Consider the following 23,158-nt stretch of genomic DNA (forward strand, 5'->3'; position numbering starts at 1 on the left):
GATTTGGGTTTGGCAAAGTTATTGAAAATATTTTAAATGAAATCTTATGACTAATTTACACCTTAGGGGATATGAGCCAATCTCCCATAATAAGACACCACAAGAAACCCTGTGAGAAACCGAAGATATTTGCCAAACAAACAATTACGTGTAATGAAAACAATTTTTGATAACTGCACATACCAGTACATTAGTCTTACCTGTCTTAATATAAAGGCAATTACATCTGAGGACTCCCAATATGAAGCATGGAACAGATGTGGCAAAGAGTTTGTTGGGAAATTTGCCAGTCCCTCTGGGCAGTAAAGTGCATAATCTAATCGTTTATTCCCCCACCATCGCTGACTCACTGTGAAAAAGAATAAAGAGAGATGAAGAACATTAACTGTATAAACGGCATTCATATTTAACTCGCACTACAGTAATAATAAGGAGTTTTGTAAAGTGTTGAACCTGAGTAAGTTATTTAGTGCTAAGAGTGATATAGGATCACTCCTCCATTCATAAATAATTAGTAATACAGATCTATGAAAAATAATAAAAAAAAGAAGAAAGGCTGATGAACATACTGTGAAGCAATTTCTACAGGTGGCTCAAGTTTCTCCTAATTCCAACAATTTGCAATGTGAGTTTATAAATTCAAACTATGTAAGTGGTAATCAATATTACTTTACCATGACTGTTAGAGAGCATACATCTTTAGCAATGTTTTTTTTTTTTTTTTTCAACAAGTTGGCCATCTCCCACCAAGGCAGGGTGACCCAAAAAAGAAAGAAAATCCCCAAAAAGAAAATGCTTTCATCATCATTCAACACTTTCACCACACTCACACATAATCACTGTTTTTGCAGAGGTGCTCAGAATACAACAGTTTAGAAGCATATACAGTGGACCCCCGGTTAACGATATTTTTTCACTCCAGAAGTATGTTCAGGTGCCAGTGCTGACCGAATTTGTTCCCATAAGAAATATTGTGAAGTAGATTAGTCCATTTCAGACCCCCAAACATACACGTACAAACGCACTTACATAAATACACTTACATAATTGGTCACATTCGGAGGTAATCGTTATGCGGGGGTCCACTGTACGTATAAAGATACACAACATATCCCTCCAAACTGCCAATATCCCAAACCCCTCCTTTAAAGTGCAGGCATTGTACTTCCCATTTCCAGGACTCAAGTCCGACTATATGAAAATAACCAGTTTCCCTGAATCCCTTCACTAAATATTACCCTGCTCACACTCCAACAGATCGTCAGGTCTTAAGTACCATTCGTCTCCATTCACTCCTATCTAACACGCTCACGCACGCTTGCTGGAAGTTCAAGCCACTTGCCCACAAAACCTCCTTTACCCCCTCTCTCCAACCCTTTCGAGGACGACCCCTACCTCACCTTCCTTCCCCTATAGATTTATATGCTTTCCATGTCATTCTACTTTGATCCATTCTCTCTAAATGACCAAACCACCTCAACAACCCCTCTTCTGCCCTCTGACTAATACTTTTATTAACTCCACACCTTTTCCTAATTTCCACACTCCGAATTTTCTGCATAATATTTACACCACACATTGCCCTTAGACAGGACATCTCCACTGCCTCCAACCGTCTCCTCGCTGCTGCATTTACCACCCAAGCTTCACACCCATATAAGAGTGTTGGTACTACTATACTTTCATACATTCCCTTCTTTGCCTCCATAGATAACGTTTTTTGACTCCACATATACCTCAATGCACCACTCACCTTTTTTCCCTCATCAATTCTATGATTAACCTCATCCTTTATAAATCCATCCGCCGACACGTCAACTCCCAAGTATCTGAAAACATTTACTTCTTCCATACTCCTCCTCCCCAATTTGATATCCAATTTTTCTTTATCTAAATCATTTGATACCCTCATCACCTTACTCTTTTCTATGTTCACTTTCAACTTTCTACATTTACACACATTCCCAAACTCATCCACTAACCTTTGCAATTTTTCTTTAGAATCTCCCATAAACACAGTATCATCAGCAAAAAGTAACTGTGTCAATTCCCATTTTGAATTTGATTCCCCATAATTTAATCCGACCCCTCTCCCGAACACCCTAGCATTTACTTCTTTTACAACCCCATCTATAAATATATTAAACAACCATGGTGACATTACACATCCCTGTCTAAGACCTACTTTTACTGGGAAGTATTCTCCCTCTCTTCTACACACCCTAACCTGAGCCTCACTATCCTCATAAAAGCTCTTTACATCATTTATTAACTTACCACCTATTCCATATACTTGCAACATCTGCCACATTGCTTCTCTATCCACTATCATATGCCTTTTCTAAATCCATAAATACAATAAAAACTTCCCTACCTTTATCTAAATACTGTTCACATATATGCTTCAATGTAAACACTTGATCTACACATCCCCTACCCACTCTGAAGCCTCCCTGCTCATCCACAATCCTACATTCTGTCTTACCTCTAATTCTTTCAATTATAACCCTACCGTATACTTTTCCTGGTATACTCAGTAAACTTATTCCTCTATAATTTTTACAATCTCTTTTGTCCCCTTTCCCTTTATATAAAGGAACTATACAGGCTCTCTGCCAATCCCTAGGTACCTTCCCCTCTTTCATACATTTATTAAATAAAAGTACCAACCACTCCAACACTATATCCCCCCCTGCTTTTAACATTTCTGTCATGATCCCATCAGTTCCAGCTGCTTTACCCCCTTTCATTCTATGTAATGCCTCACGTACCTCCACCACACTTACATTCTGCTCTTCTTCACTCCTAAAAGATGGCATACCTCCCTGGCCAGTGCATGAAATTACCGCCTCCCTTTCTTCCTCAACATTTAAAAGTTCCTCAAAATATTCTCGCCATCTACCTAATACCTCCCTCTCCCCATCTACTAACTCCCCTACTCTGTTTTTAACTGACAAATCCATACTTTCCCTAGGCTTTCTTAACTTGTTTAACTCACTCCAAAATTTTTTCTTATTTTCATTAAAATTTCTTGACAGTGCCTCTCCCACTCTATCATCTGCTCTCCTTTTGCACTCTCTCACCACTCTCTTCATCTTTCTTTTACTCTCCATATACTCTGCTCTTCTTATAACACTTCTGCTTTGTAAAAACCTCTCATAAGCTACCTTTTTCTCTTTTATCACACCTTTTACTTCATCATTCCACCAATCACTCCTCTTTCCTCCTGCCCCCCACCCTCCTATAACCACAAACTTCTGCCCCACATTCTAATACTTCATTTTTAAAACTATTCCACCCCTCTTCAACCCCCCCACTACTCATCTTTGCACTAGCCCACCTTTCTGCCAATAGTCGCTTATATCTCTCCCGAACTTCCTCCTCCCTTAGTTTATACACTTTCACCTCCCTCTTACTTGTTGTTGCCACCTTCCTCTTTTCCCATCTACCTCTTACTCTAACTGTAGCTACAACTAAATAATGATCCGATATATCAGCTGCCCCTCTATAAACATGTACATCCTGGAGCCTACCCATCAATCTTTTATCCACCAATACATAATCTAACAAACTACTTTCATTACGTGCTACATCATACCTTGTATATTTATTTATCCTCTTTTTCATAAAATATGTATTACTTATTACCAAATTTCTTTCTACACATAGCTCAATTAAAGGCTCCCCATTTACATTTACCCCTGGCACCCCAAATTTACCTACTACTCCCTCCATAACATTTTTACCCACTTTAGCATTGAAATCCCCAACCACCATTACTCTCACACTTGATTCAAAACTCCCCACGCATTCACTCAACATTTCCCAGAATCTCTCTCTCTCCTCTACACTTCTCTCTTCTCCAGGTGCATACACGCTTACTATAACCCACTTTTCACATCCAATCTTTATTTTACTCCAATATCACTGAAAAAATCTAATTCATTATTGCATTTTCTGACAAATGAGAATATTTTCCAATGTAATGACAAGTAACAAACATTAGATTAAGATATATAAATTTACAATCTTACTTGTGTATTTAATGATACAATATAAATTTATTTTAACTTACACGCATTTATTGTAGCAATGGGGACAGTATCTGCCATCCCTGACACAGTAGACAGAATTGAGGCATCAGACATACGACGGGTATGTCCTGCCAATGATGGAGATCCTGTAGTGCCACTAATGTCCATAAATATGCCTCCATTGGACTGAATGCATTCCACTGTAATCAAGATAATATTTTTTTCAAATACAGTGGACCCTCGAACTTCATCATCCCTTTTCTATATGTAAAACTATAGTTATTCTCTATAAAATGTATTTTTTGTTAATATTTTAGTAGAGTTACTAGTGTAAGAATTAAGGGTAAGATGGAAAGCAGGATTGCAGATGAAGAAGAAGGCTTTAGGAGGGTAGGGGATGTGTAGACCAAGTGTTTAAATTGAAGCATGTAAATGAACAATAATTAGATAAAGGAACAGAAGTTTTCGCTGCTTTCGTGGATTTAGAAAAGGCATGTGTTGAAGTCAGAAGGAGGCTGGAGGCAGTGAAAATATCATGTATGAGGGCAATGTGTGGTGTAAATATTATGCAGAGAATTCACAGTTTGGAGATTAGGAGGTGTAGGGTTACTAAAAGTATTATCCAGAGGGCTGAGGAGAGTTTGTTGAGGTGGTTTGGGCATTTAGAGAAGATGGAGCAAAATAGGATCACTTGAAGAGTTTATAAATCTGTAGTAGAGGGAAGGCAGGATAGGGGTTGTTTTAGGAAAGATTAGAGAGAGGGGGGTAAAGGAGATTTAGTGTATGAGAGGCATGGACATCAGCCAGGTGTGTGTGTGTGAGCATGACAGGAGTGGAGGCAAACAGTTTTTTGGGATTTAATGAGCTGTTGGCATATGAGCAAGGTAACATTTTGTGAAGGGAGTAAGGGAAATTGGTTAGCTGAGCTTGAGTCCTGGAGGTAGGAAGTATAGTGCCTGCACTCTGAAGGAGGGGTGGGAATATATGCAATTTGGAGGGTAATCTGAAATGTGGTATCTGAGCACCTCTGGCAAGACAGTTACAGTGAATGATGGCGAGTGTTTCATTTTCGAGTCATCCTACCTCAGTGGGAGATGACCATTGTGTTGTTAAAACAAAATAGACATACAATTTGGGTTAGATGATTGTGTCTAAAAAGTTTCAAGTGGTATATGAAATTATTTTGACATCTCTCAGATGTGGTAATGCTAAATGCTTACAATTTGTTCGAAGTGGAATGTTTCTATTGTGTCATAAGATAGATAATAGAAACATACCAGGAACCATAACATCAATTCATTGACATACTGTATGATGCCTACTTCCCCTCAATTATTCCTTCAACAGAAAAGAAGAGAGCACAGAAGAGATGTTATTTATGCATGCATGGTACCAGAAAACCAAGACAATGTAAAGATACAAGATACCATTGTTAAGTGTACAATGTGCCACTCTGCCTAGCTCCAGGTTTTGAGCAATATCATACACTGAAAAAATTGTAATATAATGAAAGATCCTGTAAATGGTGTTAAATTATGTGAACAATCAACAGACATGGAATTTCTTTGTTCAAAGTGAATAATTTGTAGTGATAACAAATTTTTGTAAATTCTGCAGTGTTTCTCTGTCTGTTTACTGCATAAAAAAACAATAAAAACCCATATCTACTTTCTTTCAACACACTGGCCCTATCCCACTGAGGCAGGGTGGCCCAAAAGGAAAAACGAAAGTTTCTCCTTTTACATTTAGTAATATATACAGGAGAAGAGGTTACTAGCCCCTTGCTCCCGGCATTTTAGTCGCCTCTTACAACACGCATGGCTTACGGAGGAAGAATTCTGTTCCACTTCCCCATGGAGGTAAGAGGAAATAAACAAGAACAAGAACTAGAAAGAAAATAGAAGAAAACCCAGATGGGTGTGTATATAGATGCTTGTACATGTATGTGTAGTGTGACCTAAGTGTAAGTAAAAGTAGCAAGACGTACCTGAAATCTTGCATGTTTATGAGACAGAAAAAAGGACACCAGCAATCCTACCGTCATGTAAAACAATTACAGGCTTCCGTTTTACACTCACTTGGCAGGACGGTAGTACCTCCCTTGGCGGTTGCTGTCTACCAACCTACTACCTAGGTAAAAACCCATATATTATGTACAAAACATTGAAATTAGTGCTAGACAGTGAAAAAAAATATGCATAATTACCTTAAAATATAAAAGTATAGCTTGCTGAAATCACGACAGTGATGCTATCATGGGGTAATTTTGTATTTTTTTGCTCTTGGTCTTATTCTGCTCAGAAAGATGAACACTTTCAAATAGTAAGATAAAAATATATATTTTGGAATACTGCACTATCAAACAGAGAATATGTACTGATGACTTCCATAATATCAGAATGCTGTACTATCTAACAGAAATATTAATGATGACTTATATCTTCAAGAAAACAGGTACTGATGACTTACACAAGTGTGTTGGAATACCATCTCCCAGAGGATATTTTGTATATCGAGGTATTGTTACAGGTGTAAGAAGTGAAAACCGTGCAGATAACAGGGGTTCAACACGGATAGCTAGAGGATCAGTTGGATGAAAAAGGTTATACACCTGTTGACATGATGGGCGTTGTATTGTACCTGCAATAAGAATAAAATAAGTCATAAAATGCCATTTATTGGTATAATTTTTAGTTAATGTATAATTCTTAATTTTGGAGGTCGCAAAACTGACAAGCTGGTATAAATGAAAAGAAGGTGGATGACCTCGCTCTTAGTGAAACAAAGCTGAAGGGCGTAGGAGTTTCAGTGGAGAAATAAATGGAATTAGGTCAGGAATACCTGAGAGACTTAGAGCCAAGGAAAAATTAGTAATTGTGTTGAAGGATCAGTTATGGTAGGAAAAGAGGGAATATAAAATGTATAATTTCTAGGATTTTTTTTTCAACATGCCAGCCATTTCCCACCAAGGCAGGGTGAACCCCCCCCCTCCCCCCCCCCAAAAAAAAAACACTTTCACCATCATTTCCACAGTCTTTGCAGAGGTGCCCAGATATGACAGTTTAAATGTCACTCTAAACAGCCAATAACTCAAACCTTTCCTTTAAAGTGCAGGCATTACACTTTCCACCTCCAGTATTCAAGCCTCCAGTACTCAAGCCCGGTTTCCCTGAATCCCTTCACAAAATATTACCCTGCTCACACTCCAACAGCTCGTCAGGTCCCAAAAAGCATTCATCTCTATTCACTCTAATCTGACACTCACACATGCCTCCTGCATGTCCAAGCTCCTGACACACAAAACCTCTTTTACCCCTTCTCTCCATCCTTTCCTAAGATGACCCCTACCCCTCCACTACAGATTTATACACCCTCTAAGTCATTCTATTTTGCTTCATCCTCTCTAAATGACCAAACCACCTCAATAACCCATCTTCAGCCCTCTGAATAATACATTTATAACTCCACACCTCCTCCTGATTTCCACACTACGAATTATGGGGGATTAAAATAAGGGTTGGATGCAAAAAATGGGTTATAATAAGTGTTTATGCACTTACGAACAGAATGTAGAGAGAGAGAGAGAGAGAGAGAGAGAGATGAATCCAAAGTCAGCTGTGTGGTAGCACTGGATATTGCTGGTGCTTTCGACCAGGTGTGGCACCAGGGCCTCTTAGCAAAACTTCAAGCACTGGGAATTGCAGGCTCTATGCTGTCTCCTCAGTGATTACCTTCATGGTAGATCTCTAAGTGTAGTTCTCAATGGAACGGAATCAGCAAGACATCCTATTGAGGCAAGTGTTCCACAAGGAAGCGTGCTGGGACCATTGTTATGGAATGTCTACTTCAACGACCTTCTTCATCTCATCCCAGAATCACATGCATATGCAGATGACTGTACACTGACATTCACTTATCCAAGAGAAGAAATGCCAGCTGCTTTAAGCTACATCAATCACCAGCTAAGAGCTATATCAGCTTGGGGAAATAGATGGCAAGTAATATTTGCCCCTGAGAAAATGCAAATGATCATCTCTAGGCACCATGATGGTAATGCTGGTGCAGTAGTAAGGATGAATGGGAGAGTGTTGGCACCTGGAAAAGATGTTGATATCCTTGGGGTGAAATTTGACTCCAAACTAACCATGAAGAACCATGTTGTAAATCTAGCAAACAAGGCAGCCAGGAAGCTTACAGCACTTCGCCGTATCTCGCATCTGCTTGACAGTAGGGGTTGTAAGATTCTGTACAAGGCACAAGTACGCTCACACCCTGAGTATACTCCACTTTCTTGGTTTGCCTGCCCCCCTCTCATCTGCGACTGCTTGATAGAGTGGAGAACAGAGCAAGATGTCTCATCTCTCGCCTGGATCCATCCTGGATAGATGTCATTTCAGCAGAGCCTTCAACACAGGAGGGATGTGGGTGGCCTTACTGTTATGTACAAGGCCAATATTGTCAAAGTACCACACTTGGATCCACTTTGAGGACAGCGTAAAACAAGCTTTTATGCCACAAGACGGGCAGAAAGCAGCAACTTCACTCTGGTTGTACCCTTCTCCAGAACATCACTCCATCTGAGATCATATATACCCAGGATGACTCGAGTATGGAACACATTTGTACAGCATAATGATGTCAACGAGATAACGTCAGTTGATCAAATGAAAATGCTGGCCCACAGATGGCTCCAACTTCATCCTGTTCTCTACTTATATGTCTCATAACAATGAAAATGCTTTCAAATGAGCTGATGTAGGTAACAGCTCTTAGCTTGTCAATAAAGTTAGGAATCCTTAACCTGTAAATAGCTTGTCAATAAAACTAGGGATCCTTAACCTTGTCAAACCCTGTGTAAAAAAAAAAAAAAGGGGGGGGGAGGAGAGAGAGAGAGATTTTTGGGTGATGTTAAGTGAGTGTATAGGAAGTTTTGAACCAACTGAGAGAGTAACTGGTGGGGGACCTAAATCTTAAAGTGGGGGCAACTGTTGTAGAGGGAATAGTAGGTAAGTCTGGCGTGCCAGGGATAAATGATAATGGGGACTTTTGATTGAAATTAGTATAGAAAGAGGTTTGGTAATAGGTACAGGTCGGCCATCACTAATCCGGCATTATTGGGACCTGTAGTGTGCCGGATTAGCGAGTCTGCCGGATTACAGAGTGGTTAGTTTAGAATACACTTAATTAACCTATCAACAGAGACTTTTTCTCCTACATCTTCCTTATTTTCATCACTGCTTTCTCCTCCACTGGCTTGCTGCTGTGGATTTACAACCATCTGCACAATTTCTGAATCAGTATAACGATGAAATTTGAGTCAGTATAATGATGAAATTTGAAATTATGCTAACCAAAATTAGTGCCGGATTACTGATGGAACCGGAGAACCGATTGCCGGATTAGTGATGGCCGACCTGTAATACATATTTTAAGTAAAAGAGGATATATGAGTATACAGGATATGATATGGGGCGTAATGACAATAGTTTGCTGAACTATGCATTGCTGGATAAAAGGTTGATAGATAGACCTCAGGGATGTGCATGTTTACAAAGGGGCAACAGGTATATCAGATCATTATTCAGTTATAGCTACAGCTAGAGTAAGAAGTAGATGGGGTACAAGGAGAATGACATCAGCAAGTAAGAGAAAGGTGAAAGTTTAAAAACTAAAGGAGGAGGTAGTTAGGGTAAGATATAAGCAACTATTAGTAGAAAGATGGGCTAGTGAGAGTATAGGTAATGAGGAGGTTGAAGAGATATGGGGTAGATTTAGGAATGCTGTGTTAGAATGTGCAGCAGCAGTCTGTGGATATAGGAGGGTGGGAGTGAGAGGTACGAGGAGCGATTGGGATAAAAGGAGTGGTAAGGGAGAAAATGTTAGAATATGAGAAGTTTTTGCAAAGCAGAAGTGTTATAAGGAGAGTGGAGTATATGGTGAGTAACAGAGAGGTTAAGAAAGTGGTGAGGGAGTGAGAAAGGAGAGCAAATGAGAGACTGGGTGAAGTTCTGTCAACAAATTTTGCTGAGAATAAGAAAAAAATTTGGAGTGAGATTAATAGGAAACAAATGGATCTGACAGTTAAAAGAGAGAAGAGGGAAGATAGTAGATGGGGAATTGGAGGTACAGTACACATTGGGAAGATGGTGGGAATATTCTGAGGAGCTGCTAAATGTTGATGAAGAAAGGGAAGCAGTTGTTTCATGATTTGGCCAAAGAGGTATAACTCTTTTAGAAGTTAGGAAGAGCCAGATGTGAGAATGGCAGAGATGCATGAGGCAGTGAGTAAAATGAAAGTGGTTAAAGCAACTGGGATTGATGGGATCATGACAAAAATGTTAAAAGCCAGTGGGGATATAGTTTTGGAGTGGTTGGTACTTTTGGTCAATAATATATGAAAGAGGGAAAGGTACCTAGGGATTGGGGAATGTCAGAGAGCATACATAATTCCTTTGTATAAAGGATAGGAAGAGAAAAGAGAGTGTAAAAATTATAGAGGAATAAGCTTGCTGAGTATACCAGGTAAAGTGTATAGTACTACTTATTACTGAAAAAATTAAGGTTAAGACAAAGATATGTTGTGTATCTTTATATATATATGCTTCTAAGCTGTTGTATTCTGAGCACCTCTGCAAAAACAGTGATAATGTGTGAGTGTGGTGAAAGTGTTGAATGATGATGAAAGTATTTTCTTTTTGGGGATTTTCTTTCTTTTTTTGGGTCACCCTGCCTCGGTGGGAGATGACCGACTTGCTGAAAAAAAAAAAAAAAATATGATAGGGTGGATAGGGGAGCAATGTGGCAGATGTTGCAAGTGTATGGAATACATACGTAAGTACCTATGTATGCACATGCATGTGTGTGTGTGTACTCACCTAATTGTGGTTGCAGGGGTCAAGACTCGGTTCCTGGCCCTGCCTCTTCACTGATCACTGCTTGGTCCTCTCTCTCTCTGCTCCCTGTGTGTGTGTGTGTGTGTGTGTGTGTGTGTGTGTGTGTGTGTGTGTGTGTGTGTGTGTGTGTGTGTGTGTGTGTGTGTGTGTGTGTGTGTGCGCGCGCGCGCGTGCGCGCGTGTGCACGCATGTGCGTGTGCATGTATGTGTGCGTGCATGTGCTCATATGAAGCAGTAAACCCATGTGGGTCACTCAGCACAATGAGTAGTGGAAGCTTGATTCTCCATCATCTAATTGGTAGACAGATACCATACACTACTGTCACAGCCTGGGGATCCCTCACTATAAAGTTATCACTCAAGGTTTTCACAGGTCAGTGAATACAAAAGTAAGAGATCACTGTATACATGACCAACATTCCCTTGTTGACTACAATAAGCAACTGTCAAGAGAGTATTAACAGCAAGCACCAAAATTAAAAATTAAATTACCAGGTATAATACTTACAGTTTTTGTCCGAGGTATTAATCATTTTCCTGTAGACTAACACCAGAGCAAGTGGACAGCCAAACGTGAAGAGATCAGACACTTCAAAGTCTAGTTTGCTATGGCTATAGTCACTGTTGAGAAAATAAATAAATATAAACTACTGAAGATATTACAGTATTTGCTTTCAGTTTCTTTTGAAAGTTTTATTTGAACTTTTCTCCAACTGATGTTCATATATAATTCCTCCTCAGAAATTTGTTTATAGATCATGAAATTAGAATACTGTATATTATTGCTGAAAAATACTTTAATATAGGTACCAACCTTACCTATATCATGCAAGAATGAGCTACAGTATACTAATTTTCAATAATTTTATTAAGGTTAGTTTAGACGGTTAAATTAAATTTGGTGCAAATTTTAAAATTTGCATAACATGTTTATTCAAAGGAATATAGAGTATTGATCAATGCATAAGTTAAAAATGCAAAAACTGCCATTTTGTAAGAGAATTTGGCATGTTTCTTAAATCTGTCTGAAATATATGATAAACACCACATTTGCATTTTCAGAATTAATAATGTTATTGCTCAAAAAATAAACAGGATCCTTTTGCTAAATGTAATGCAGTAATTTGTATATATTCTGAATAATGCATACATTTTAAACATACCATATTACATAATGTATTTAAATTAAATATTACATCTAAATTCAGTAAACAGTCTAACAAAGTTAATAAATACTGAAATATATACATGAAAAAATTACATGACTTAAATATAGTAAATTTTGTTTTAGAAATATAACTACCTATCATTTTAAATGAAATGATAAAATATTAATAGAGTATTTAACTTAAAATTAAAATATGATTTTTTTTAAAGTGGCACATACAAGCTGTCATTTTATTGACACAGTTCACCTATACAACCTAAAATTTAATACCCCACCTCAACACATTTCAAAGTCTGGTCCAAACAATGGTATTTCGGTATGTTGTTAACATTTTACCATCATATCCAGGCTTTGAAGATCAAGATGGTGATATTCACTACAACAAACTCTTTAAAAAACAGCACAAAACAAATTCTTTGAGAAACTGCCCTTTTCAAAAACTGCTCAATACAAATTCACCTCTAAATAAGAGTACCTACACTTATTTTATTTGCCATATCTTATCTCAAAACACCTTGGCTACTACAGTGTGTCATATTATTTAACCATTAAACTGATCATGGAGTATTTATAGTATGGTGTTTGAAACCGGATACAATGTGTATGAACAGAGCATAAATCATAGCAGGTCAAATGAATTTCAAATAATGCCCAGGGTAAGATAATTAATAACAGATGAGCATCTTGGTTCAAATGTAGCATATCTATGTTCAGCCCAAAAATCTTTGGTCTTGGAAAGCACAACAGTGTGTTTAGTAATGCAGCAATCTGGCAGTCACAAAGTTAGAATACAATCTTGTGGGGAAAAAAGGTGTTATTGTTGAATACAGTAGAGTATCATACAAATCTTGAAACCCTGCCTTTCATCCACTATTGTCCTTCCTCTAACTCTCATTTATTACTAGAAAGACATTCTTTTTAATCAATTCAGGTACCTAGCTTCATCCATAATTATCTTTAATTAATTTTTCTTACTGAGTTATTGAATACCTTCAATATAATATAAACCAAGCATTCTTATTCTCATGTACTATACATGTGTGTCTCATTGTCTGGTAGTTAAGGCTGCCCGAAATGCCTTGCATAACAAGGGACTTCCTATAAAGTAGTTTATACATATCAAATATCCTAATTGTATACTGTACAGTATGCTATTTTACAGAAATAAAGTTGTTTATTTTCTTTTGTAAGAATGTATCCAACTTGGCATATGGCTGAGATCTTGGGGTAAAAGACTCTTGGAACTCATCAAAGGTATATCAAAGGTAAAGGTAGCACATGGCCCATCTTATGAGAGAGAGAGGCTCAGTACCCCCCCTAAGTGGGGGTACAAGATACCCTTCAACATTTGCAGGAAGCAGAAGAGAAAGATATGAAAACTTGATAAACTGCCCAATAACCACGTTATTGTGGAGGAGAGAGAGGTACATGATAATATATACCTGGAAGGTACTCGAGGGCTTGGTCCCAAATCTGCACACTGCCATAACAACATACTGGAGTGAAAGATATGGGAGGAAGTGTAAAATAAACCCAGTGAGGAGCAGGGGTGTGGTGGGGACAATAAGGGAACATTGTATCAACATCCAGGGTCCCAGACTTTTCAACATCATACCAGAAGATATCAGAAACACTGCTGGAACAAGTGTAGAAGCCTTCAAGAGGAAACTGGACAAGTATCTTCACCAGGTGCCAGATCAACCAGGCTGTGATGGATATGTGGAGCAGTGGGCCTCCAGCAGCAACAGCCTGGTTGACCAGGCAAACACCAGACGAGCCTGGCCCATGGCCGGGCTCAGAGTAAATAAACTCTCGAAGCTCTTCAAAGGTATATCAAAGGTACTATGAACTAAACAGTAACATTGTGAAACAAAAGAAAGAAATGTATATTACTTATTATTGTCATCTACTGAAGTACCATTAGCTTCCAGAATGTTTCAGGAGTCCCATGGAATATGTGTTAGTTGGCACCCTATTTCATTATAGAAAATTATCAAGTGTGGATTTATGGATTCCTAATTATTTGAGTATTCCTTAGTATATTTGGTTATTCTCAAGTATTTCTTGATATTCCTGAATTATTTTTTTAATAATCTTCATCTCATACCTGTCGACCTTGCTTCAGTATAGAAAATTATCACTCATCATTTTAATAGCATATTTTTGTTGCATTACATATACCATAAGTGAGGTAAGGACTGGCTGTAATACAGAGTAAGTATGTAAGGTTATTTGGTAATGTGCATAGTAACATTTTTTGAAAGATTATCAACTGTTTAAGAAATTTTCTCAGATATGTTTTGCATGTGAATGTTAAATTCTAGTTTGCTGTCAAGGTGTATACCTAAGAATTTACCCTCATTTTGTTTTTGTATTTTTTTTTTTTTCAACAAGTTGGCCGTCTCACCGAGGCAGAGTGACCCAAAAAGAAAATCCCTGAAAAGAAAACAATATCCCAAAAACCCTCCTTTAACCCTTTGACTGTCGCAGGCCCCTTTCTGAAACTGTCATTCTATGTCGATAAGTTTTTGAAAAAAAAAAAATTATTTTTTCTTATGAAATGATAGAGAATCTTTTCCTGATGGTAATGACACCAAAAGTTCGAAATTTGGTCGAAAACTCGCGGAATTACGCTCCCGCGAAGTTAGCGGTCTCGGCGACATATGCGTATTGGCGATTTTGCCGACTTTGAGCCCTGTTTTCAGTCAATTCCGTTGTTCCAGTTGACCAAACTCATAGCTATTTCTTTAGAACTCCATTTTATCTATCAGCTGAGTACAAGAAACCGCCCATTTACCAATTTGAACTACCCAATACGTATAGTGGTCAGAAATTGGCAATTTGGCCAATTTCACGCAAACTAAAAAAGATGCCAATTTCAAAATAGGGTCCAGAATAAACAAGGTAGACATTCTTGGCACTAAAATAACATATCCTCTGTTCATTAGTCACATCTCTAGGCCCCTCTTATATTATTATTGCTTTCTATTTTGATTTTTTATTCACACAAAAAATACAAAATTTACTGTTATGCAGACTACTGCATTATTGTAAAAATGGTATAAATAATATCAGTGCACTAGTGAAAGAATATTAGACTCCCCAGCTGACGTGTATTGGACGTGTGGTGTGATTTGTTTACTCCTGAACATTGGTAAAAATCAAACATTTCCACTATTTTGAGCTCAGTTTCAAGGTCGTTTTCATCATCAAAGTAATGAAAATCATCTCTATTTCTGTAATATGTTTTCCATTTTATCACCTAAGACCATGAAAATGCGAATCCCTTCACTAAATATTGCCCTGCTCACACTCCAACATCTCGTCAGGTCTAAAATACCATTCATCTCCATTCATTCCTATCTAACACGCTCATGCATGTTTGCTGGAAGTCCAAGCCCCTCGCCCACAACACCTCCTTTACCCCCTCCCTCCAACCTTTTCAAGGACGACCCCTACCCCACCTTCCTTCCCCTACAGATTTATACGCTCTCCATGTCATCCTACTTTGATCCATTCTCTCTAAATGACCAAACCACCTCAACAACCCCTCTTCAGCCCTCTACACCTTCTCCTAATTTCCACATTCTGAATTCTCTGCATAATATTTACACCACACATTGCCCTTAGACAGGACATCTCCACCGCCTCCTCACTGCAGCATTTACAACCCAAACTTCACATCCATATAAGAGTGTTGGTACCACTATACTTTAATACATTCCCTTTTTTGCCTCCATAGATAACGTTTTTTGTCTCCACATATACCTCAATGCACCACTCCCCTTTTTTCCTTCATCAATTCTATGGTTAACATCATCCTTCATAAATCCATCTGCTGACACGTCAACTCCCACGCATGTATTATTTATCCATATGATCAAGTAAATATATTAAAATTTATTCTCAAACACTATGCGGAGATTCTTAGGAATACTGTGTGTGTGTTTGATGGCTGTCAAGAAGAAATTTTTATGAGCTTATCATTAACAATGTTCTTGAGGACAAGGTCTAAATTTGAGAAGACAAAATGTGTGTTATCTGCAAACAAAAGCAGTTTTAAGTTTCATGGGATGGATTAAGAAGGCCAATGATATAGACAAAAAATAATAGAGGGCCTAGGATGCCACCACATGATACCCATTTGTTGATAGGTAGAGTTGGCGATGTATTTGTCATAAATAAGTACGTAATTGTAAAATACTGTAATATGTATTTTGGTACAGTATTATGAAACACTGCATCAGTCTGCTTCACTAAGTACCATAATGTGTTTTTATTTTTTTACTAATTTTCCTGTTTTTGATACTATTTTGCATGCTCTACAATCTACATCCTACAAAAAAGTATAAAAAAAATCTCCACAAAGAAACAGTAAGGGCTACCATCCATACCCAATTTAGAGGTTAATTGTTTTGGTTACTACATTTTCATGGTATTGAAACACAATCTACTATTATATTTATAATAATACTACACCATATATTTAAATTAGTTCAGTATGTGAAAAGAGATTATACAGTAACAATAAAACTATGTTGATAGTCAATACTCTACATATTCATAACCCCAGAAACAAGCATGCAAGATTAAAATTAATTTAATAATTTTCTTAGGTAAAATATTAATAAATGATGTAAAGATCATAAGTAAATAATTTTAATTTTAATCAGAGGCAGTTATACATCAACTAGGGAGGCAATTAGGCTTGATCCAAAGAAGGGAAGCATAAGTCCAGTTTCTTGGATCAAAAATCCCCTCATCAGCATCTTATCCCTTGAGGGATAAGTCAGTCATAACCTAACCCATTACATTTAGAGCACTGTGCAATCAGGCAAGTTATCCCTAGGTCCCAAATAAATCTTGGCATTTCTTCTATCATATCTCAAAAGAGACAACTGTGTTGATCACTGGGTATTGTGCACTTATAATGATCAATATCACATGAGGCTCCTAGAATGCACCAAAACCACAATATCTGGAGGAACTTTGAAAATCATGGTATCTCTAGGATCAATAACATGGGATGTCTTTTGTTATGGTCAAAATGCAGATTCTGCTGTGAGACCCTGGAGGGACAAGCTTAAATCATTCCTTGAGTATCAAAGATGGAAAAAGTAGCTGCTCACTGGAGGTGGAATCAAAGCAAGTAAATCCTGGAGACAAGGGCCTTGGAATAGTGATGGGTGATTTCATCTAATACCTAATTATCATGGTGCAATGATGAATAAGAGGATCACTGTACTCAACCCTGAGCTCAGCCCATAACAGAATGCATTAAATCAAAGCACTGTATGTAATAGCATCCTGCAAGGCAAGAAGACTCTGCCACTGCATGCAAACAACATAAGAACTGCAGCAAGTGACATTATGCTGAAACACAAACCTGTTCACTTGTAGAAGCTATCCCACAACACAGGAGAAAAGTACTAATTCATGAGCTTACATAGTATAAGTTATGGGACAAAGACACAAAATGCAGTCACTTGAGATATGTTTATCAGAAACATTTTGGTCCTGGAGCCTTGGTCACTCCAAATGGAGTCACCAAGGTCCCATAACTGAAATGTTTCCAATAAACATGTCCTATGATTGCATTTTGCATTTTTCCACTACATGTCAATATCATATACCTTTGTATCCTGTATAACTTACTGCTTGTAAGAGTGAAGGTATGTGCCAATGAATATAAAATACTTCATTAGCTAACTGTTACTTTAAATATACTACAGATGTATTTTCCCACCCAAATGCAGTCATACTAGCAAACACAGTCAATGCTGAATTACAGAAAATATCTGCCTGGATGATGACTAACAAACTTACCCTGAACACTGATAAAACCTATTTCATTCAGTTTGGAAACAAAGCTGCAAATGATCCAATTACGCTGAATGGATCATCAGTCACAAGACTCACAGAGGGAAAATTCCTAGGCATCCACCTTGACAGTAGCCTTAAGCTCTGGACACACATACAACAAATCACCAAAAAAATCTCCAAGACTGTAGGCATACTATCAAAGATAAGGTACTACGTTCCACAATCAGCTCTCCTGGCACTGTACCATTCACTCATATACCCTTATCTTACATATGGAATTTGTGCATGGGGATCAACAACATCCAATCACCTACAACCCCTAACAACCCACCAAAAGGCAGCAGTAAGAATGATAACAAATTCCCACTCCCGCCAGCATACTCCACCAATTTTCAAGTCTGAATCTGCTTACCATTAAGAACATCCATACTTATTCATGTGCCTACTACATACACAGAGCAATACACGCAAATATAAACCCCCCACTCAAACTTTTACTCACCTACCTAAACAGGACACATGACCACAACACAAGACACAGATCTCTTTTTGATATACCTCGTGTCCATATCACACTGTGTAAAAACTTTATGCACATAAAGGGCCCCAAAATATGGAATTCATTACCAGAAGATATTAAAGTAACCCAGTCTGAAAATCAATTTAAGACTCTTCTCAAAAGCCCCTTAATCACCCTAGACTAAATGCTAAATACTCAGTATACATTTACTCACCTATGTACTCCCACATCATAACCGAAACAATCACATTGAATCTTTTATCCATTGTTGACAGGAATATAATTGAATCATTGTTTTTCACAAAAGCATTTTAGAATATAAATACGTATATCTTTGTATTATACAAATTTTGATTCATTTATAATTAATATTCTACTGTACAACTATGAAATAATTACTTTCCTACTGTACAACTATGATATACTACTCCTTAGTATTAAGTAGAATATAAGCCAATAATGTTAAGTTGGCCCATAATGCCAAGGCATAATAGAGGCTCTCTTTGCATTGCAACCCACTATTGTATATACACAATCTCAATGTACTGTTTGCAAAGACATTAAATAAATAAATAAATAAATAAATAAATAAACAACCTTAAATACGGTGGTATCTATGTGACCTAGGCCAGAACTGTGTGGCGGCCCAGGATTACTGATACGTATTTGTAAAAGCCCTAGGAGGGTGCTACCAGAAAAAAAGCTAGAAAACATCCCTGGTGGTAGGCTCCCACACATACCTGGCAGAACTGTTAGGAAGAAGAGTGAAGGGTCCTAATATGTGAAATAAATCACTATGACCAAGGAACTATGTCTGACCAAGGCTGTGTAGGTAGATGGAAGCACCTCACACAAGGCAAAGGATGGACAGGGCCTCATAACAACCCAAGTGTTGGGGTATAGGGAAGAAATGCAGAAGACATGGGGACCAGAGCTATCATCAGTCCATCCTCTAAGGACATCCCCAGTTGTGTTGCAGATGAAGTGCATTACATGCAAAGGTTCACAAGGCTAGGAACCAAGGCTGAAGGGAAAATCAGAAGGAATGAGAATACACAGAATGCACAACCCAGCAAGGCAAGAGATGATATCTTTAAGCAGAGTAGGAGGCAAGTTCACATCAAGTACACTCTAGTACACCACCATATACTGGAAGACCTTCAGATGAGGTTCCTACATGTGTGACCCTAGAAGGCAATATGAGTTTCTCCAGGAAACTGTAGCACCAAAGCAAGTGTGAAGGGGTAAAAGGAGATGAAGAGAGAAGGAGACAGCAGAGGTTCTCAAGCCAGGGTGGTGAAGCTGAGCCAGGGCCATGTGACTGTCAGAAAAAAAAAAATCAAGGTTGCATCCCCCAAAAAGTGCCCCCATTGACATCCTTTCACTTTACTAAAAACTGAAGATGATGAGGGCTGCAGGTAGAAGTGTCGATCATTAGGGACACTGCAAAGGAGGAGAGGTAATGGGTACCAAGTGCCAAAGGTTGGTCACAACCAACCATCACTGGAGGACAAAAGATGGGTCTCTGTGAAGAGCAGAGAAGGACTGATGTAATGCCCAATCCACTTGAGAAAAGTACGAAAGTTCAAGCAGTTGGACCTAGCCCATGACACAAACTTTCCATAATGGACTCCATGTCCTATATGGGAACCACTGGCTGAGACAGAAATGCTTGCATCTTGTGGGGAAGCAACCACTGGATATGTCTTAATTCTGGCTATTCTGGGCAGTACTGGACAAGTTTGGATATGACAGACTTTGTTTTATTTTTCCAGACAATACCAGACATATTAACTATGTCTGATACAGTGGAACTGATCCAGACAATATGAAAAGTAATCAGATTAGTAGCAGACTGTTACAATAACAGACAAAGTCCAGATATAAATGACCTTGTCTGTTGCTACTGGATGCTGTCCAACAAAGATATTTTTTTTTTTGTGAAATTCAAAATCCATTAAAATGGGTATGTTACATCAAAATTTTGCTGAATGTTTATGTGGAAACTATGGGTGACAACAGCTGACAGTATTTACAATGGGACATTTAAACCTCTGGTCAAGAGATGACAGCATAATCTAGGTCACAGCTGATGTCTCATGGCATCAGAGAAATTGTAGAACAGTATGGGCTATTCAAAACATTTTTTTGCAGTTATTGCAAATTTGTGTTTTAAGCTGATAAGGGAAATTAATTTTTCATCATAAATATGCACTTTCAGTGGCAAAAGATAACTTATTAACTAACTTATCATACTCAACTTTCCTCCCTTTAATTCAATTTTTTTTTAAACCTATATCATTAAAACTGAAAAATGAGAAGATAATGTAATTTAATTAGTAAATATAGAATAATACTGTCAGAGAAGTGGCCTGGAATGCATCCTGCCTATTACTACATAAATTTACAGTAAATATTAGTACAGTGGACCCCCGGTTAACGATATTTTTTCAATCCAGAAGTATGTTCAGGTGCCAGTACTGACCGAATTTGTTCCCATAAGGAATATTGTGAAGTAGATTAGTCCATTTCAGACCCCCAAACATACACGTACAAACGCACTTACATAAATACACTTACATAATTGGTCGCATTCGGAGGTGATCGTTATGCGGGGGTCCACTGTATAACTGTTGATCTTCAGAACTTCCTTTGTATAATAACTTACTTAAAAATCTCTTTAACTGTCAAGGAAAAATGACAGCTCATGTTGCCACTAAATCACCTACAAGTCCATCTTCTCAATTTAGTCACAATGTTACTGAGTGCATCACCCTTCAGATTAAAAGGTGAATTTTATTTGTGAAAGCTCTTGTCTCAGAAAACATTACATTATGCAGCAGGCATGTTTATATATGGGGGGGGGGTCAAATATCAGCTTATCTTAAATAAACTAAATTCTGTATAAATTTTCATTATCAGGATAAGGTCATGCCAAAATAAGAATTTCACTAATCAACAAATCAGATATCTGTCAATTACCGGGAGTGAAGGGTCAAGATATTTCCTTGAGGGTAAAACACTTAAATAGTAAAATAAAAATTTTGACTAATGTCTACAGTCTGATACAATTAGTCTGTTCATTTGAGTTTACACATGTGTCTCTGTGTCATGGTAGTATTTATAAAATAAAGTTTTATTCATAAAAAGGTAAAGAAATATCAGGCAAGTCCATAATGCTCTGAAAAAATCAAAGGCAGACCGCATTTCAAATACAAAACCATATACAAAAACTATCAATAAAATATTATGATACAGCACCAAACTTTTATCAAAACCAGGAAAATCACAAAATTTTTTTGTAGAACAAATTACAAAAATCCTTACAAGCCCATGTACTCTGCTGAAGAAATGTACTAACAACATTATAACTGCTGACTACGGTGTACACTTACAACTCTCCTCTAAAGTGCCTTGAAGGTGAAGACTTGCGCTGTGGACTAGGAGTACAACAATTATACTTCACGATTCTCTTGTAAAATATATTATTCATTTTTATATCATTCTGCATAATATTATCAATTACATAATTAAGCTAATTTCATACTTTTAGCTTTTTATGAAGTAAAATGGTAAAATTAAAGAAAAATATGAGTTAGTGAGGCTTCGTGTTCCCAAGCTGTTAATTCCCAAAAACCATCACAATCTGTTTTCTTGTGTGTATCTTCTTTTTTTTTTTTTTTAACATGTTGGCTGTGTCCCACTGAGGAAGGGTGACCCAAAAAGAAAGAAAAAACTTTCATCATCATCCAACACTTTCACCATCATTCATACATAATCACTGTCTTTGCAGAGGCATTCAGATACGACCACTTAGATGTCCCTCCAAACTGCCAATATCCCAAACCCCTCCTTGAAAGTGCAGGCATTGTACTTTCCATTTCCAGGACTCAAGAACAGCTAACCAGTTTCCCTGAATCCCTTCACAAAATATTACCCTGCTCACACTCCAACAGCTCGTCAGGTCCCAAAAACCATTTGACTCCATTCATTCCTATCTAACACGCTCACACACACTTGCTGGAAGTTCAAGCCCTTCACCCACAAAACCCCTTTTACCCCCTCCCTCCAACCTTTTTGGGCACAACCCCCTCCCCTTCCTTTCCCTACAGATTTAAATGCTCTCCAAGTCATTCTGCTTTGTTCTACTCTCACTAAATGACCAAACCCTCTGACTAATATTTTCAGTAAATCCACACCTCCTCTTAATTTCCACACTATGAATTCTCTGCATAATATTTACACCACACATTGACCTTAGGCACGACATCTCAACTGCCTCCAGCTGCCTCCTCACTGCAGCATTTACAACCCGTGTTTCACACCCATATAAGAGCGTTGGTACCACTATACTCTCATACATTCCCTTCTTTGCCTCCATGAATAACGTTCTTTGTCTCCAAAGATACCTCAATGCACCACTCACCTTTTTTCCTTCATCAATTCTATGGTTAACCTCATCCTTCATAAACCCATTCACTGACAAGTCAACTCCCAAATATCTGAAAACATTCACTTCTTCCATACTCCCTCCCTCCAATGTGATATCCAATATTTCTTTATCTAAATCATTTGACACCCTCATCACCTTACTCTTATCTATGTTCACTTTCAACTTTCTACCTTTACACACCCTCCCAAACTCATCCACTAACCTTTGCAACTTTTCTTTAGAAATCCCTGAAAAGCAAAGTTTCATCAGCAAAAAGTAACTGTGTCA

At 37.9% G+C, this 23,158-nt stretch overlaps 1 protein-coding gene across 1 annotated transcript in view; it reads right to left on the reverse strand.

Moving 5' to 3' along the window:
• Positions 1-23,158, reverse strand: part of rdgB (retinal degeneration B) — a 379,471-nt gene that overhangs the window by 80,115 nt on the left and 276,198 nt on the right. Inside the window, 4 exon segments of the mRNA XM_070093849.1 lie at positions 201-349; positions 4,076-4,234; positions 6,504-6,674; positions 11,436-11,548. Of these exon segments, the coding sequence (XP_069949950.1) occupies positions 201-349; positions 4,076-4,234; positions 6,504-6,674; positions 11,436-11,548 (592 nt within the window).

This window comes from Cherax quadricarinatus, chromosome 44 (assembly GCF_038502225.1).
Source record: "Cherax quadricarinatus isolate ZL_2023a chromosome 44, ASM3850222v1, whole genome shotgun sequence".
Classification (NCBI taxonomy): domain Eukaryota; kingdom Metazoa; phylum Arthropoda; class Malacostraca; order Decapoda; family Parastacidae; genus Cherax; species Cherax quadricarinatus.